The following is a 19,234-nucleotide window of genomic DNA, read 5'->3' on the forward strand; positions in this document are numbered from 1 at the left end:
TTTGCCCCAAATTAGTTTAAATTTTTATGATATATGTTTAGGTATTATAATAATGTCAGATGAATTAGAATAATATAGTCATGGCATGTTTATGAGAATTAAAAATCAATTGCTAGATTATTTCGGTAAAAAGAAAAATAAAGTAAGTTGTTATTTACAACGTATATGACACAAATGATGTGTTGTACTCGAAATCCTTGTGATGTAATTAGTTTATGACTTTAGGTACATGTTTATACTAAATAATATGTGAGCTACCTAGCTACAATTTAATACAAAATCTGAAAAATCTGACAGTAAATTGTCTAAATATGAAAAGTTTGTGATTATGTAACAAATAAACGGTAATAAAAAAAACCTAAAGAATGATATGGAATGATTGTAGAACTCTTTTAATGACGACGAATGTAAATGTTGGTAATTGATAGGTATGATGCAAGATCGAGAAGCAATGGAAGTGAATTGATACTAGATTACTACCTAGTTTCACGTATGAGTATATATGGATCTTTTACTTGGGTACAAGACAACTGATTGTTTATGACAAATGCTCTTATTATGGAATCAAAGGTTTATGAAGTTGGATCTCTACTTTTATTTATGTTTTTACACACAATTATAAAAAATGTATCACCAAACAATAATACTAGAGAACGAACAGTTACATTACAAAAAAAAAAGTAGTTGAATAATACAGTACCCTAAAACACATTCTCTCAACCATCAATAGGGAGATCATCTGTCCCACTTATTCCCACCTACTATCATGTTTAAAAATTATAAGGTACCGATGTAGTTGGTGCCTGATGATATTTGTTTAGATGATCTTATGAGAATAGAGACGACCAAATTCATTGAAGATTCTATAATATTCGTTATAAACATCTTGTAACTCAATGATAATATATTGTACAATGATTACAAATGCATTCATCCTTATAAGTTGTTTGTTTGCTTTATGTGCAACAATAAGAATTAAATGGACGCTTCATATTCATCCAAATGCAATATTTACCTATTTAAATTCTTTTTATGTTTCTTGTGTCCCTACTCATCACATGTTGTATGAGACAACAAGTAACTATGATATACTTGACGATATTTGGACTTTCACCATAGTCATGATCGGCTATATGTAATGCCATATGTCTCAAAATCATAAAAAGCAGACGATTATTGATGATATATATTACCATATGGAGATTAGATATAATTAGATATAATTATATAAATAACAATGTTTAACGATAATGGCGAAGTGAACGCACCTTGAGGCTCGTTCTCCAAGAAAAACTTATCTAGCATATTGTTCCCAATATTCTTTATGTTGTTATTCCTATTTTATGTATATTTAGTTGTTTTACGTAATTGTATGTAACAGTTATTTCTCTATTGATATATTATATATTAAAGTAATCGTTTACAAGTTAAATGTAAGATACTTGTTTATTGCTAAATAACGAACCAACAATGCACATACCATAGAACAAAATTTATGTTATTATTTTTGAGCATTTTCTTTTGGCTTGTTTTTTTAATAGATTAAACCTTAATTCTTCTTCGTAGTCATTTTTTACAGTTGTATTGTTTTTTCTATGAGGTCCTCTTCTCCTTCACATTCGGAGATCATTACAACCAATATCTTTTCCTTCATATATGTTGTCGTTCATCTTAAACATATAAAGTAATGACAACAGGGATTATGAAGCACCATCGATCACTATCAATTTGGGAATTTCATAATCATATGTTAATGTATGGAAACACAATTGAATCGAGATTATAACGACCATACTACAATTCAAAGGAAACCAAGTCACCGACAACTATATTGCAATAATTAGACAAAACCTAAAGTTGTAATCTCCAACCCTTTATATATGGATGTTCTCATGAGCATTTAACAGGTAGAAATTATGAGTCTGTTAGTCATCGTATTTTCCAATGAATTGAGATGTATTACTGAATATGTATAAATACATACAAGGATTACAATGGGCTAATACAAAGAGGGCCAATACATAAATATAACAAAGTAATAGGCTAAGTAATATTAATAAAGTCTATAATAAATATGATTTCGCTAACACCCCCTGCAGTTTGATCAGGAGGAGCTTTCCGAATGTTCAAACTAGTCTTGAAATCGATGAAGAGCTCAGTCGGAAGACATTTTGTTAAAATGTCTGCATATTGAGCAGAAGACGAAACATGAAAGACACAAAAAACACCACAAGCAACAAGATCACACACGAAGTGAATGTCAATCTCTATGTGTTTGGTGTGTTGGTGTTGGACTGGGTTGAATGTTATGTAAACTAAGTTGATGTTGTAACAATAGATGATAGCAGCTTTGGCGGGCGGACATTGGATCTCTCTAAGTAAGCTACGAACCCTACATGTCTCTGCTACAATGTTAGCAACGCCATGGTACTCTGCTTCGGCACTGGACCGAGAAATGACTCCTTGTCGCTTAGAAGACCAAGATATGAGATTGTCACCCAAAAGTACACAGTAACCCGAGGTCGACCGTCGCAAAACAGGGCATCCTCCCCAGTCTGCATCAGAGTAAGCATGAAGATTGGACATGGGAGAGATGTAAATCTAAATGCCATGGTCAAGAGTCCCTCGAATGTAACGTAAAATACGTTTTAGAGCATGTAGATGAGGCTCCTGGGGATCATGCATAAAGAGACAAATCTGCTGAACGACATAGGCAATGTCCGGGCGTATGAAGATGAGATACTGAAGAGCCCCGACAAGACTACGATAGGAGAAGGGGTCAGCGATAGGAGGACCAGTGGCATCAAGCTTGTGTGTAGTCTCCGCAGGCGTACGAGATGGATTACATTGAAGAATATGAGTATGATCAAGGATCTCAGATGCATATTTTCGTTGAGAGAGAAAGAGACCCTTAGAAGATTGGGTAGCAATGATCCCAAGAAAATAATTGATAGGACCAAGATCAGTCATGGTAAATTTTCTGCGAAGCTAAGTAATGATGGACTGAAGCAAATCGGAAAAAGACGCAGTCAAAACAATATCATCAACATAGAGTAAGAGATAGGCAATATCGACTCCATGCTGATAAATAATAGGGATGAATCTGTGAGACTATGATGGAACCCTATGCGAAGAACATGTTGATAAAACCGCTGAAACCATACCCGGGGAGCTTGTTTGAGGCCGTAGAGGCATCGTTGGAGATGGCATACATGATCCGGGTGTTGGGGATCCCGAAAGCCTGGAGTGTGGTGCATGTAAAGTCTCATGAAGGTGGCAATGAAGAAATGCATTCTTCACATCGAGCTGGTGAATAGGCCAGTTTCTGGAGACATCCAAGCTAAGAACGGTACGTATGGTGGCCGGTTTGACAACTAGACTGAAAGTCTCATCACATTCTATCCCCCGTTGTTAACTACGCCCGTTAGCAACTAACCGAGCTTTGTATCTAGAGAGAGATCCATCGGCATTAAACTTATGTTTAAACAATCACATAGAACGAACCACATTGGCTCCCGGTGGTCATGGAACAAGTACCAAAGTACCATTCGTAATAATGGCATTTATATTCATTGTTCATGGCTATATGCTAATTTAGGTCTTTCAAAGCCTGGATATGTGACCTTGGGAAAGGGGAATGGGAGGAGGTGTGAAGATTAAGATGTTGAATGGGTTTCACAATGCCACTTTTAAGACAAGTGTGCATGTTATGAGAAAGAGGAGGGGGTGGAGGTGGGGGTGGGGTTGAGTGTGGTGGTGTGGGTAGAGGTGGTGAATCATAAGAAGGAGAAGGAGAGTCTATGTTATCCACGCTAGGAGGAGTGATGACTAATGGGGGATTGGTGGGGTGAAGTATATGGTGAAGATTCGGAGAAACATCATAATATGAGAGAAAGTCATAAGAGGAAGGATCAGTAGGGGTAACCAAACCGTAAGGGAAGATAGACTCATCAAATATGACATGATGAGAGATGATGATCTTTCGAGTGGAGAGATCAAAACAACGGAAGCTTCGATGATAGGTGGGATAGCCAAGAAAAATACAAGGGGTGGATCGAGGTTGAAGTTTATGACTAGTTTGAAGGCGAGGGAAGCATAGACACCCAAAGACACGTAAGTGGTCATAAGTGGGGTGGTGGTGGTAAAGGTGATAGTGAGGGGTATCATAAGATATAGCAATAGAGGGTAATATATTAAGACGGTGGACAACCATGTTAAGAGCTTCGGGCCAGAAGGTGGGTGGGAGATAGGAGTGAAAGAGTAATGTACACATCATGTTGTTGATAGTACGAATATTGCGTTCAGATCTTCCATTTTGTTGAGAGGTGTGAGAATAAGAAAAGAAAAAACTGATGTCGTAAGACACAAAGTGATCATGGAAGACTTTGTTATTGTACCCCCCCCTGGTTGTCGCACTGAAATTGTTTAATAGAACCCCCAAATTGATTTTTAATGACATTAGAAAGATGTAAGAATTTTTCAAAAGCTTCATATTTTTGTTTAAGAGGATATACCCAAAGATAATGAGTATAATGATCAAGAAACAAAATATAATAGCATAAACCACCACAACTAGATATATGAGATGTCCACAAATCAGAGTGAATAATCTCAAAAGGTACAAAAATAGTAGAATCTAACAAATAAAAAAGAAGTCTAGTGTGTTTGCCAAGATTACATGCATGGCAAGTTACATTATTTTTTGGTAAACGACAAGAAATAAAACTACAAGAAAATAAGTGCTTCAAGAATGGATCTCCAGAGTGACTAGGTCGTTGATGCCATGTGGTTGGAGTGGTGGTGACAAAGGCGTGGCTGGTTGGGCGAGTAACTGGGTAGAGCAGGTTGGAGCTATCACAGTGGATTAGAAGGCGACACGTCTGATAATCAAGAACGGTAAAACCATAAGGATCAAAGTCAATAGAGCAATTATTTTTAGTAGTAAATTTGTGAACAAAGATAAGGTTTTTAATGATATTTGGTTTGATAAGAACATTTTGTAAAAGAAGAGGACGATAGGTATTAGAAATAGAAAATTGGAATGTCCTGGGGTCACAACTGGTATTGCAAAACTATTACCAACATAAATAGATCGAGGATAATGATTATTAGAATGAGATGTAAGTATACATGCATTAGCATGAACATGATCGGTTGCCCTTATATCCAGGACCCAATTTCCGGTTCTCAGGTCATCAAGAGTCATTGTGCTAAAAAGAGCGGGAAGCAATGTGGGATGATCAGTGGACCAAGTCCATGGTGGCTGAATTGGGCCAGAAGTATGCAGATTTACTTGTGGGTTATTGTTGTTGAAATTGCCTTGCTGTTGTGATGATGTAGGCTTGCTGCCAAGAATACTTTGGCCACTCAAGGTGGGCCTGTTCCACTACTGTTGATGCTGTAATTGAGGTGGACCAACCCATGAATTTTGGGTAGACGAAGGTGCAGTTCAGAACTGTGGAGAGATGGGCGGTGGGTGATAAACCTGACTGTAGGTTTGAGAATGAGATGGCTGCCCACCGTTGGAGTCGTGTTGCTGATGTCGAGAAGTTACACCACCTCAGCGATTGTTTTGACCACCACCACCACGTCGGTTTCCACAGTTGGAGTTACCTCCACCATTGGAAGTGTTAGTCCTGACGTGTAACATGGACGGAGAGGACGAGTGATTTTCGTGAGTCTGTGTAGTGATCTGAGGATCAGAGAGAAGAGTCTCTTCCATGGCAAGCATGGATCATATCTCCGAGAATGATGGAAAAGGTTTGGTGAAGTGGATGATACTAGCAACACTATCATACTTGTTTGTGAGACCATTTAGGGCATGAAGGATGATGTTTCTTTCTTTGAGAGGTTCACCAAGCCCTTACAACAAATCAACAATTTTCTTCACCTTTTCATAGTATGCATGAACAGAAAGGTCGCCCATGGAAATGTTTCTGATTTCAGATTCTAATTGCATGGCAGTTGACTCTTTATTTTCATAGAAGAGGGAGTGAATGTTCATCAACACCTTACGTGCAATAACTTGAGGAGAGTGAGCGAAAGTGATCAGGTTCTGAGAAATAGAACCAAAGAGCCAAAGTATTACCATATTGTCAAGATGTCGCCATTGCAGATCAGTTGGAGGTTTGTTGGTCGGGTCATAAGTATCGTCTATATGGTTGAGAACATCGTATGCAATGCAGTGAGCCTTAAAGAGAGTACTCTAGAGTTCATAGTTGTATGATTGTGAATCGAGGATGAGAGGCACATAGGTCATAATGTTGGTAATTTCATATGCTTTGTGGGGAAGGGTGTTGGAAGTGCTTGATTCTCCTGGCATGATAGATGAGGAGGGAAGAACAGGAGATAATAGAGATCAGAAAAATATGGAAGAAGAAGAAAGAATGAAGACGACACAGGGAAGGATTAGCTATGCTAGGGTTGAATAACAACATGATACCATGTTAGTCACCGTATTTTCCCATGAATTGAGATGTATTACTGCAAACATATAAATATATACAAGGATTACAATGGGCCAATACAAAGAGGGCCAATACATACGTATAACAAAGTAATAAGCTAAAGTTTAGGCCCAAACCTGTTAAGGTTTAGATTAGGTCTCTTATGTATCGAGGTTTAACCTCACTATTTATCAATGAAACATTCTATTCTATTCTATATTCTATTCTATATCAGAGTCATGTATGCATGCATGGCCGAACATTGCATCGAGAATAAGCATAAGACTATAACTTGCCAGGAAAATGGTTTCTCACGAACATGTATCGCCCCTTGTTAGGTGGGGACATCGACTCTTTCATATATATTCCTCGCGAAGAATAAACTATAAGCTTGAAAGTTTAGTGGGGCGTACTTCATATCATACTTAGTATACATGCAAGTTTGCCGATATAGTTTTGCAGGATTGTTGGTTTTTGTTTTAAGTCGAAAAATTATGATAAAAAACTCTCAATATGGTCATATTAGCCGTTTCATTTAAAATTAAATAAAAAATACACATTCCAAAGAACTATATAAAAATATATACAAAAATTGCTAAACTCTTCGATTGTCATCATAACTTAATGGGGAAAGAGATGAACGGTGGCTTAAACGTTCTCCAAGGCGAATGCCACCCATTCTAGAATCCTGCAGCCGTAGCTGTCTCATAACCCATGGTGGATCACATGGTTTAAGCCACAGGGCTTCACCCGAACTCCTATGCTTAAAATCCGGTTGTCTTGGATTGATCTTGGATTTTCTTAAATCTCGCCATTCATATGGATTTGTGAAGAACACTTGCCACAAATGAAGGCGTTTTCTGTGTTTTTCTAGAATCGATTCCCCTGAATCTGTTACATGAGGAGTGGTAGGATTAGAACGATATAAAGCACATTCATTATAAGTTATATGAAAAAAATACAGAAAACCAAGGAATTTACCTTGTATAATATTGTTGGTATTTTTATTGTTACTTGCAACATAATTTATTTCTTTCACAATAACCTGCAATGAGTTCAAGGTAAGAAGATGTTCATATGGAGAGATGCATATAGAAACATAGATATAACGGTATATGTGCTCCTATATTGATTTATGTACATATAAACCATTGATTGACTGTAGAAACATTCAGAGATCCCTTTTAGCTTGTTTTTTTTTTTTTTATGAGTACAGGATACAAACCTTTGGTTGCAATATGACGTTTCCATTATTAGAAGCTAGTGTAAATGATCGTAGATACCCTGAAACATATATATAGTCATTTGGTTTTAGATGTTGGACACATAACTCTGCCATATCTTCCCACATATCCAAGAATATCCTGAAGATAACACAAAAGATTTAAGTTTTCCTACTAACAACTTACTGAATACAGACTATGAGCAAGAAGGAACACAAAACCGTATGTATGCAGTATGCTCATCTATAAATGATTTTGGCAAACTTTGGGAAGCTGAAATTACTTTCAGTTGTTAGTTATGTTAATGTCATCAAATTTCACAAGTAGTTTCCTCAAAAAAGGAGTACTACTTGGTGTGAGGTAAACAGTATATCTGATTTTGGAATGGATTACCACCTACTTAACGGAAGCTTAATAAGAGTCAGAATTAGTGAAATGAAAATCAGGGTTAATCATAGTTAAACACAACAGTAGCAATCAATCAACGACACAAAACCTAAAATCCTATAGATGCATAGGGAAATAAAATCTAGGTTAGTATGAATTCTCACATAAGAAACCTGTTTGAGCCCGATGGAGACTCGACTTTGAGGTGAGTATGAGCGCAGAGTAATCCGCCATTCGTGGTGAACTTTTTAAGAGGGGAATTGACTCTGCCAATGAAGCTGGCGTGATTTTCCAACTCCTTTTGCCACCGAATTGTGGGAGGACGTTGCGTTTTGAGAGTCTGCCGGTAGACGTCACTTCCTCTGCTCCGTTTTTCTGATTCACCGAAGAATAACGAACGACTCCGGCAGCTTTGGTCGTCGGAGGATGAAGAGAAGAGTCTATGTGCTTGAAGATGTCGAGAACACGGTGAAGATATAAACAATCGCACCAGAGGCCGGAGACGACAAACGGTAGTGTCCATGGTCCGGGGTTTAGCTTCCGGTGTGCTGAGGTTGTGGACTTATAGTTATTGGGCTTGAATTCAATTGGGTCAATTTTGAACTTTTGATTAATGTTTTAGCCTGAAATGAGAAACAATAACCCAAAATGTTACCTCGACAATTATTATCCCATACACCAAAGTAATCATTACTTTTTTCATTTTTGACTTTTTAGAAAAATAAAATAGTGTTCACCAAGGTTTTATCAATAAAAGTATTGGACAATTGCAAAGCCAATGAAGATTTAACAACAAAACAAATTATAGAAGCTACTAAGGTTTTATCAATAAACCACAAAGTGAAGAATAGCCAGAAGCAGGTGGCTGTAACACTTTTGATTAAGAAAAAAATCATTTGAACAAACATAGACAGAAGAATAGAAGCACAAAAGAGATTTCAGAAATACGAAGCATAAATAAAATCAATTGTTTTAAGAGAGCATGAATGGGTTTACTGACTTTAAAATCGCAAACTACAATTTAGTAATTTTCAAAGCACACAAAAGTTTTACGATTTTCAAATTTCAAGAAAGAATCATAAATAGAATCAATGACTTTCAAACACAAGATCAAAAGAAGCACAAATGAGCTTACTAATGTTGAAATACAAACTAGAGTATCCTGATTTTCAAAACAAACAAAAGTTTCTGATTTCCAAAATGTAGTACGAAATATGTTTCTCCAAACCCAGACAGCCTACTGTGAGAAATAAGAACTAAGAAGAATAAAAAAAATTCAGAAGCATTACAAACCGATTTAGATTCCAGAAAACCATAATTGATAAAGAAACAGAGTTAGAAGATTACATCCCAAATTCGGGCTTTGCCCTGATTGAAAATTGAATCTAGATATTTCGATATTCAACTTCCATAGCATGAAATCAGATGTCGAATGTTGTGTGAAATTTGATTCAGATTAGAGAGAGATTTGTTGGTGATTTTATATCATCAATATTATTTAAGTGTAATAGGATTAAATTTGTTGACCAAAAGTGATCTTGTTGAATATTAAACAAGTTAGGATGGTGCAGGAGTGCACACTTGTTCAAGTTTTTCATGATCCAAAGTACACTGTTATTTAGGGGTGAAGCCCCTGAACGAACGGGAGTCCGTGAGCAGCGCCCCTGGCGGGTTCCAAGGGGCAGAGCCCCTAGCTGGGGTCAAGCTGACAGGTCAGCACAAGGTTTTTTTTTTATTTGGACTATGTTGCTATATTAAAAAATGCATCAAAAATCCTATTTTACCAGAATCTGTTGAAGATGAACCTTTGGAGGCAACAAGAAGGAGATCAAAGTGGGAAAATGATGATTACATATGTCGTGGTCATATTCTCAATGGTATGTCTGACTCTCTTTTTGATATCTATCAAAATTTCGAATCTGCAAAAGAACTGTGGGATTCTCTTGAATCTAAGTACATGGATGAAGATGCTTCTAGCAAGAAGTTTGTTGTCGGTAACTTTATGGATTACAAGATGGTTGACTCCAGGCTTGTTATAGAACAATTCCATGAAATGTTAAGGATTTTGGGACAGTTTTCTTTAGGGGTGTCGAACAGGTAAAATTTTTGGGTTTCGGGTAGAATGGGTATTTCCTTAAGAAAATAATACCCGATACGCGACGTATATTGTAATTCGGATTTTCGGGTTTCGGGTATTCGGGTTTGAGGTCGGGTCTGGTAATTATCGGGTATACCTGAAAATTTCTTAAATGACACTTATTGATATTTTTTTTACATGTTGGTTGGTTTAATAAAGAATTGGGTAGGTTAATACTCCATACAATTAACAAGTACATCTATAATAACAATACAAATCATTATAATATGTTATGTACTTTTTTAATTCCATTACGTGCGATAGAGAGAAACTAAGAATTGTGATGACGGTTTAGGACTTCAGCTTCAGCGTCGTATTCCCTTTGCAAGTTTGTGTCGACTGTCGAGCCGTCGTTCATAAAAAGGAAACGAAGAGTTTTGTTTTATTTGAAGTGTGCGTACGTGATTGCATTGTATATTTGGTATTATTTAAGAAACGAATTCGGGTATACCCGAAAATAAATATTCATACCTAAAACCCGACCTATATTATTATCAGGTTATCCTATTACCCGAATGTTTATACCCGTTATTCGTTCTACCCGACCCATTCTACCCGAATTCGGAACGGGTCGGGTGGGTAGAACGGGTTTCGGGTTTTTTCGACAGGCCTAGTTTGCTCAACACAATCTGAAAATGGATGAAGCCATTTTTATGGTTGTCATCATTGAAAAACTACCGCCTTACTGGAAGGATTATAAACACAATCTGAAAGATAATAAAGAGGAATTGACTTTGACTCAACTTGGAAGCCATTTAAGGATTGAAGAGTCCATAAGAACTCAAGAACTTGATAACAATCCTAAAGGCAAGAACCAAGTTGGTTCCTCTTTTGTGAACATGGTGGAAGGAGAAAGTTCAAGGAATCCCAAGAAGTCTAATGGAAAAAGAAAGTTTAAAGGAAAGGATAACAAGTCTTCAAACAAGAAGGCTAAGTTGGTTTGTTGGAATTGTAACAAACCGGGTCACTTCAAGAAGGATTGTCGTCTTCACAAAGTGAACAAGGATGTTGTTGGACCAAGTGGATCCAATGAACCAAAAAAAGAACAAGGTCAGATTTCTATTTTCATGCAGAATTCTAAATATATTCAAAATTATATTTCTGTGATTTCTGAAGCATTTTATGTGCAAGATGATAATGTTGCATGGTGGGTTAATTCGGGAGCAACAAGTCATGTTTGCAAAGATCTATATTGGTTCAAGGACTTTCAACCAATTGAAGATGGATCTGTTGTGAAGATGGGAAATGTTGCAACTGAACCAATCAAGGGCATAGGATCTGTTTTACTTACTTTTACTTTTGGGAAATGTTTGTGTTTGAACAATGTTTTATATGTTCTAGGGATTCGTAAGAATCTCGTGTCTGAAATTGTATTAAATAATTGTGGTTACAAACAAGTGTTAGAAAGTGACAAGTATATCTTGTCAAGACATGGTTCTTTTATGAGATTTGGCTATATATGTAATGGAATGATTAGGCTTAATATTAGTTATCCTTCTAGTGATAATTTTGTTTGCATGGCTTCTAGTAGTACTAGCAATAATTTTCATAAATCTGAATTATGACATGCTAGACTAAGACACATTCATTACAAGAGATTAAAAGACATGTCAAAAATGAGTTTAATTCCTGCTTTTGATATGCAAAATAATGAAAAATTTAAAACATGCATGCTAACTAAAATCACTAGACAACCTTTCAAAGATGTTGTTAGGGAAAGCAAGGTGTTAGATCTTATACTGTCACACCCCCGAACCAGACGACAGAAACGTCTGAGGGCTCGTGTGGCTATCAATTGAAATATCATCACAATGAATATACATGAACAACACATACATCACTAACATTACATAGTACAATTGTCATTGTTCACATCAAGTACATTATTTAAACATTACATACCCATAGCATAAATTGTTTGAGAGTCACAAAACATAACATCCTAGCACACTTGGTATCTTTCTTCAGCTTATCTGTTACCTGGGAATACAAGTTGTTTTGAAAACGTCAACATATATAATGTTGGTGACTTCATAAGCATGTTTGATATAAATTTTGTTTGTATTATTTGTAAAACCCAGAAAATCCAATATTTTCTGTACAAAAACTATTTGCGAAGAAGATGTGATGATCCCATAAGTGCATGTGTATGTGATTTCAAACATGTAAAAGTCATTGTTATTCAAATTTGATTATTGTATTATAGTTGTTGAGTGTACGAGTGAGTAAGGTTGTTCCCCCGGAAAACCCGATGTTTTCCGAAAAAAATAGTATGACATTCTTGTATTATTGTATCATCACAACAAATGAATACGATTTCCCATGATTACTTAGATGGTATTGGATTTCTATGTTAGTCGTCATAACCATGCATAATAATGACTAGTTCGTTTGTCTTGGCATTCTAGCGAATGCCGGTATTGAATTAAGATTTTGTCACCCTAGACTGGCCGAGTCTAACTGTAGCGAACAATTCAGGTGTGGGGAAGTCACCCCCATATAGATTTATACACAAACTCTCGCTCTCCCTCCATGAGACTCTGGTTATAACTACAGACTACGACCGACACTTATTAGTGTCACCCATTATTTCCCACTAAATCCAACTGAAATTGAATAACCTTGTTTAAAAACTTGATTTATGTTTACTTGAATAAAAGGGTAAGTCTAACAGACGAAGAGAAGAGGGCAGCAGAGGCCCACTAATCATGTATGTTATTATAGGTTGTCGAGTATGCGACGGACATGTTAGCCCATTACGCATATAATTGGTTCGGACCTTACTAGCAATGAAAATGGGCCACTAAGGCCCAATAGCATGTTAAAGTCATTGAGGGTTTATTAGGCATGTAATTGGGTCACCTGAGGCCCAATAAACATGTGTGATTATATTGGGCCCAATAATCATGTTATTGGGCCACAAAGGCCCAATAGCACGTATTGAAGGTATTTGAGCACAACCTTTGAATCACTTATGTTTTATCGAGTTTAAGATCGTATTGTTGGTATTTGTGGTATGCTAAATGTTTATTCACAATAAAAAAATATCTTAACGTTTGATTTATAACAAAGTTTTCATTATATATATATATATATATATATATATATATATATATATATATATATATATTGTAACACTCGTGTTTCTAGCCTAGGCATTTATATTGAGGTGATAGTCTAGGTTAACCTTTGTAACTCATTTTGAATAAATGAAAAAGGAATTATGTGAATTTATTGTGAATTATGTGTTTTATGCTTAATTACTAGGGTTTAATTAATTAAAAATAAAAGTAAGCGTCAAAATTAAAGTGTAAGATAAAGTCGATATCTTTACATAAAGTTGTAGTGGTCGAAACTATAACATCCCCTTCTGGCACGTATCACAATATTGTCCGCTTTGGGCCACTCGGCACGAGGACTTCCCAGGGGGTCACCCATCCTGGTACTACTCCTGCCCGAGCATGCTTAACTGCAGAGTTCTTATGGGATCTGCTGCCCTCACGACTTTAAAACGCGTTGTGATAGAGAAGGTATCCACACCCCTTATAAGGAATGCTTAGTTCTCATTCCCAGTCGATGTGGGATCAGATCTAACCCACCATGGTTTTTCTCTTGAAAACTTTATACCTCTTCCTTAGTTTAAGTTCAGACACACTCGGGAGTGCGCCCGAATCCCTCAAACCAAGGCTCTGATACCAACTTGTAACATCCCAAAAATACAGTCTGAAAATTTCGTTTTAAAATAGTAATAAAACCATGTTCATCAATCGTCATATAAGAATCATAAAGAATATATCTCAAAATATCTTAAAAATTGTCAAATATATCAGAGTATAAACATCCCAGGCTGAACAAATGGTGTGTGCACTGCAATCTTCCTGAGCTCCTCTTTTAAAAACTGAGTACCTGAAACCAAAACTGAAAACCGTAAGCACGAAGCTTAGTGAGCTCCCCTAAACCACCACATACCATACAATACATATAAAGCACATACTGGGCCTTGCCCACTGCATCGGACCGAGGTCCGGACTAACTGGGGCCTTGCCCTCTGCATCGGACCGAAGTCCGGAAACTGACTGGGACCCCGTCCCCTGCATCGGACCGAAGTCCGGACTAATTGGGGCCTTGCCCCTGCATCGGACCGAAGTCCGGAAACTGATTGGAACCCCGTCCCTGCATCGGATCGAAGTCCGGACTAACTAACTGGGACCCCGTCCCCTGCATCGGACCGAAGTCCAAAACTGACTGGGACCCCGTCCCCTACATCGGACCGAAGTCCGAAACTGACTGGGACCCTGTCCCCTGCATCAGACCGCAGTCCGAAACTGACTGGGACCCCGTCCCCTGCATCGGACCGAAGTACGGACTATCTGAACACAACATAGCATAACATATCAACTAGCATAAACACATATACTGCATACTGCATCAGGCCGTTGCCCGGAACAGATGACACATAACACATAAATCCTGTCTGAGCCACAAAGGCATCAAACATACTAACTACTGCATCGGACCGAAGTCCGGAAACTACTGCTAACTGAACGGGCCGGCATTGTGGCCTTATACCCGTTCCTACTGGAAGGAAACTCACCTCACACTGTTGAAGTCCCGCAGACACAATCCCACACTACTGAAGTCCCGCAGACTCCACCCCAGCTGCTGGCTGACAGATTCCCGATCTGTCAACACCAAATAACACCCAATTAATAATTGGGTTCTAACACATACTATAAATACATACTTTGGATAATTACTACATTACCCCTAACTTGGCTTACCCAAGCCCAAGGCCCAATTCCATAGGCCCAAAGTCAACTAGGGATCAAAGCCCAACATATGGCCCAATTTTCCAAATTGGGCCCAAACCTCTACATGGACTGCCCTTAAGGCCCAATTGATTAGTCCAGTCCAACATGTATCATTCTAGGGCCCAATATCATACAACCATCTAGGCCCCAACTATGGCCCATCTATGGCCCAATTTTCCAAATTGGGCCCAATCCTTCATATAGGCCTCACCCTAAAGCCCAACTAATTACTCTAGTCCATTTGATTATTCTCGGATGGCCCAACACAAAGCCCAAGTGAAATTAGGGTTTCACATAAAATGACAATTAGGGTTAAGTGTTTCTCACTTAACCCATTAAGGGCTTATTCCACTAAGGACTTAATCCGTTAAGGACTTAATCCATTAAGTCCATTATTGCTTAGATTAATCCTGCCAATGATTATTATTAGATATTTCACTTATTAAATAATTCTCGTGTGTGTCCTGATAAATTCTCAAATATTAATATTTTCTCAATTAGCTCATTAAGGACTTAGTCCATTAAGTTCTTTACTCTACTAGATAAATGGCATGTAATAGTTTGGGCTTAATTCAAAATCCAATCCCAATGGCCCAAAAGTGGGTCCAAATAGGTCCAAGGCCCAAATGCTAACAAGTAGGGTTTTCCACCCAAACATGGCCCAAGAGGCCCAAAACCAATCTCTAAGCCCATTAGGGTTTACTAGCGGGGCACCACCCACTACCACCTCGGGTAGTGGTGGTCAATGGCGGCTCACAGCGGTGGCCACCACCTCACGATGGTGGTTTGGTTCATTTCCATTATTCCAAAATCAAATTACATTTTACAAAGCTAAAATCTCAATTAACCACACACACACACACTAAACTAATCACACACACAACCACACCATGGTGGCCGGCTGTGGCTCGTGGCGGCAGCCACCACCTCACGGTGGTGGTGGCCCTTCTTCTCACTTTTCCGACCAAGCATGGCACACACATAACACACACTAAGAAAAATACTCTTCTATGCTCGGGAAATGGATCCAAAACTCCCACCTACGGTGGTCGGAGGTGGCAGAGTGGCGACTGAAGACGACAGTACCCCACCACGACTATGGTGGTGGCACAAAAGTAGATAATGGTGGCAGGAGGCGCACACAACATCGATTCCTGAACCACACAGGGCTTGGTTCTCCGATCCGGCGACTCTGATTGCGCGCACGACTCCAGCAACATGTCGCGGTGGCGGAACTTTGATGGCAAGGTGGCCGAGAGGCGGCTTGGCCTGATTGGAACAACAACATGGATGGCAACGATTGGGATGCTCACAGGAGACGGGGTTTGTTTCCTCAAACCACAACGATAGCAGCGACAACCAGGCTTGTCATCGACATCGGGAATGGAGGCGGCAACCGGAGGTAAGGAAAAGGGTGGCGATTACAACACTGAGGCCCGACAGTAGCCCCTTGATCGATCTTTCCTGGAGGCATGTCGGTCAAAGCGGCTCCTCGGCTACAGTGGAGATGGTGGCGCCTGGACGTTCTTCGGTGATGGCGGCTATCGGAGGTGAAGGAGGAGGGTGGGGAAAATGGTAACCGATGCTTAGGGGGTTTGCGGCTGCATACATGCCATAGGGTTAGGGTTTCATGAGATATATACCCCGATCAAATAGAACTTTTCCATAATGTCACAAGTAGTCCCTCCTCTCTCCATTTCTTTCAAACTAAACCCAACAATTTACCTTTTCCACCCAGCCCTCTAAAATTCTTTACAAGTTAAATCCGAATTTTACCAACAGCCCCTTACTCCATAAAATCTCTTCAAATTAAGCCCCCAAAATCACCATTTAGTCCCTATCTTATATAATACTTACCAATTAAATTCGGATTTTACACTTTTAACCCCCGACTTCCAAAATTCTTCACAAATTAGTCTGGGACTCACATTTATTAATTTATTTAAATAACTAGGGCGTTACAGAAACAAGGATTTAGGGGATATAAAGAATACCAAAATCCGAATTATAACGAAGAAGTGATGACCTGTCGAAGTTTCGCGACAAAACCGGTATGGTGCTGAATGTCGTAAAAAGTGAGTTTTTGATAAACTACTTTTTACCCTTAGTGATCTAAACGAAATTCGTAGTATTCGTTAAACTAAGAAGTTCGATAAAAAGAACGCCCAAATCTGACTTCGTATGAGGAAGTTATGATTTTTCGAAATTTCAGCTTAGCATTAGACAGCTAAAAACTCGAATTTTAGATCAAACGATTTTTAGCCAACACAACCTAAACGAGAATTGAAGGTCTCGCCATTAGTAGCACAACAATATAAGTCTGACGAAAATGGACGTCGGATGAAGAAGCTATGAATTTTTAACCGATTTCCTGTCCCGGTCTGTTAAAAATAATAATATAAAAATTAAAGTCAAAATTAGCCGACGAAGTCTAAACAGAAGTTGTAAAGCGTAATTTTAGCTACGCGTGCATATAAGTAATGTCAAAAACGGAGATCGTATGCGAAAGTTATGGATTTTAGAAGTTTTGGCGCGAAAATCGAGAAAATTTGCATAGTCACGAGCTGCCACGTCACCCTCGCTCAAAACGCGCCACGTGTCCTGCTGAGTCATCCAAGCACGTGGCCTTATCCGAAGTGGTCCAGTGAGGATCCGACGCGTGTTCTATTCCTCGTGTCCGAGCCTCGCAGAAGGAGCCACGTCCGAAGCCTCTGACTAGACCGTGGTCCAATCAGGAGGCGACAACGAGCCCCTTGCAGGTGCGAGCCATGTGTGAGCCATGTGCAGCCCACGTGCGAGCCCTCCCTGCGAGGCTTCGGATCTGCGACGCGTGTCCTCTTTCTAGCCGTTGGATCAGAAGCCTTGCCCCTATAAATAGAAGGGTGCGAGACCTCCCGGGGTATTTTGAAAACTTGTCATTTTTAGTCCCTTTCTCCATATTTCTTTCATCTTAACATCCCCCGAAGCCCCGATACTTATTCCAAAGCCCGGAATACTCCACGAAGTGCCCGAGAAGCCCGGAAAATTTATCTTTTCGGTTTCGAAGCCCGACTTTTGCAGAGCCCGGTTTCTCAATAAAACTCCCGATTTTATTAGAAACGATCGTTTTAGGAAACGAATTGTTGCCCGATTATCATCAAATCAAGTGAGTGTATAGTCACTTTCATTTTACACATAGATATGAAGTATTTACCATATAATACATGCTATGTGTAAATATATTAGTTGTTTATTTGAGGTGACTATTGAGTTGATGTTTTATACAAGTTTTAAACTGTATAAGTATTTTTATCTACGAATATGTTGGGTAGAACATGGGTAGATAGTGATATGTGATAAAATAAAATTGATGAGAGGCCTCGATGTGTTTTGAGATCCAATCATCTAGCGGAGTTTGGATGACGACCACAGACTTTCTAGACAATCCAGTGGGAAACATTAGCAGGTCCGCAACCTGTAGGTGTTAATGAACTAAGAGTGTTCATTCGCTGTACTCCATCCCCCTCATGGTTGCCTTTAGGACATGTATGGCTGAGGAAACCCCTTAGCAGTAGTGTCCATCCCGATGATATTCTTTAAGCTAGGTCCCTTGTGATAAGTGTTTAGGGACGTAAAGTGAGGATAACGGGAACGGGTAATCAGGGTTATTGTTGATTGATGAACTTAGCAAGTTTATTATTATTATGGGTTGAAAACCCTATATGCTCACCAGACTCCCAAGCCTGACCCACTCAACTTTTTATGTTACAGGTAGTGGACCCCGAACATAGTCGGAGGACGACGAGAGATTTTTGGATTATAGGCCAGTAGTTGTAAATAACTGTTGTGTGACATCCCCAAAATCCCGGCCCGAAAAGACCGATTTCCATTTATGCTTTTAAAATATTTTCAGAGTAAATCCTTTTGATTTAAAAGAGTTGAGGAATTTTCAGAGTAAATCCTTTTGATTTAAAAGAGTCCGTTCTCGCCTAACTTTTTATCGCTTCGATACCAATAATGAGATCTTCGATTCTCATTTAGATTGCTTCGGCTAAAAACCCCTCGATCTCAAATCGAGTAAAACATGCTGCATACCGCTAAGCCGAAACTTCGGTGAATCATAACTTCCTCATACGAAGTCAGATTTGGGCGTTCTATATATATTCGGAAACCTCGTTTCAACTACTACAACATAAATCAAAGATATTAAGTTTATTTTACACTTAAATTTTGACACTTATTTTTATTCTT

General features: G+C 38.6%; 1 protein-coding gene across 2 annotated transcripts; it reads right to left on the reverse strand.

The window, feature by feature from the left end:
* Window positions 1–6,960: 6,960 nt before the first annotated feature.
* Window positions 6,961–8,609, reverse strand: LOC111876230 (protein OSB1, mitochondrial). Of its 2 annotated transcripts, none has more exons than XM_023872766.2 (4): window positions 8,230–8,609; window positions 7,672–7,810; window positions 7,428–7,491; window positions 6,961–7,337 (listed from the first exon to the last, which is right to left on the reverse strand). In XM_023872766.2, exons 1-4 carry the CDS (start codon window positions 8,577–8,579, stop codon window positions 7,042–7,044), a joined length of 849 nt encoding a protein of 282 aa, XP_023728534.1. In that variant the 5' UTR covers window positions 8,580–8,609; the 3' UTR covers window positions 6,961–7,041. The 2 variants fall into 2 exon arrangements, with proteins under 2 accessions (XP_023728534.1, XP_023728533.1); XM_023872765.2 differs by having other exon boundaries at window positions 8,221–8,609.
* Window positions 8,610–19,234: the final 10,625 nt, after the last annotated feature.

The sequence above is a fragment of the Lactuca sativa genome, chromosome 1 (genome assembly GCF_002870075.4).
Source record: "Lactuca sativa cultivar Salinas chromosome 1, Lsat_Salinas_v11, whole genome shotgun sequence".
Classification (NCBI taxonomy): Eukaryota; Viridiplantae; Streptophyta; class Magnoliopsida; order Asterales; family Asteraceae; genus Lactuca; species Lactuca sativa.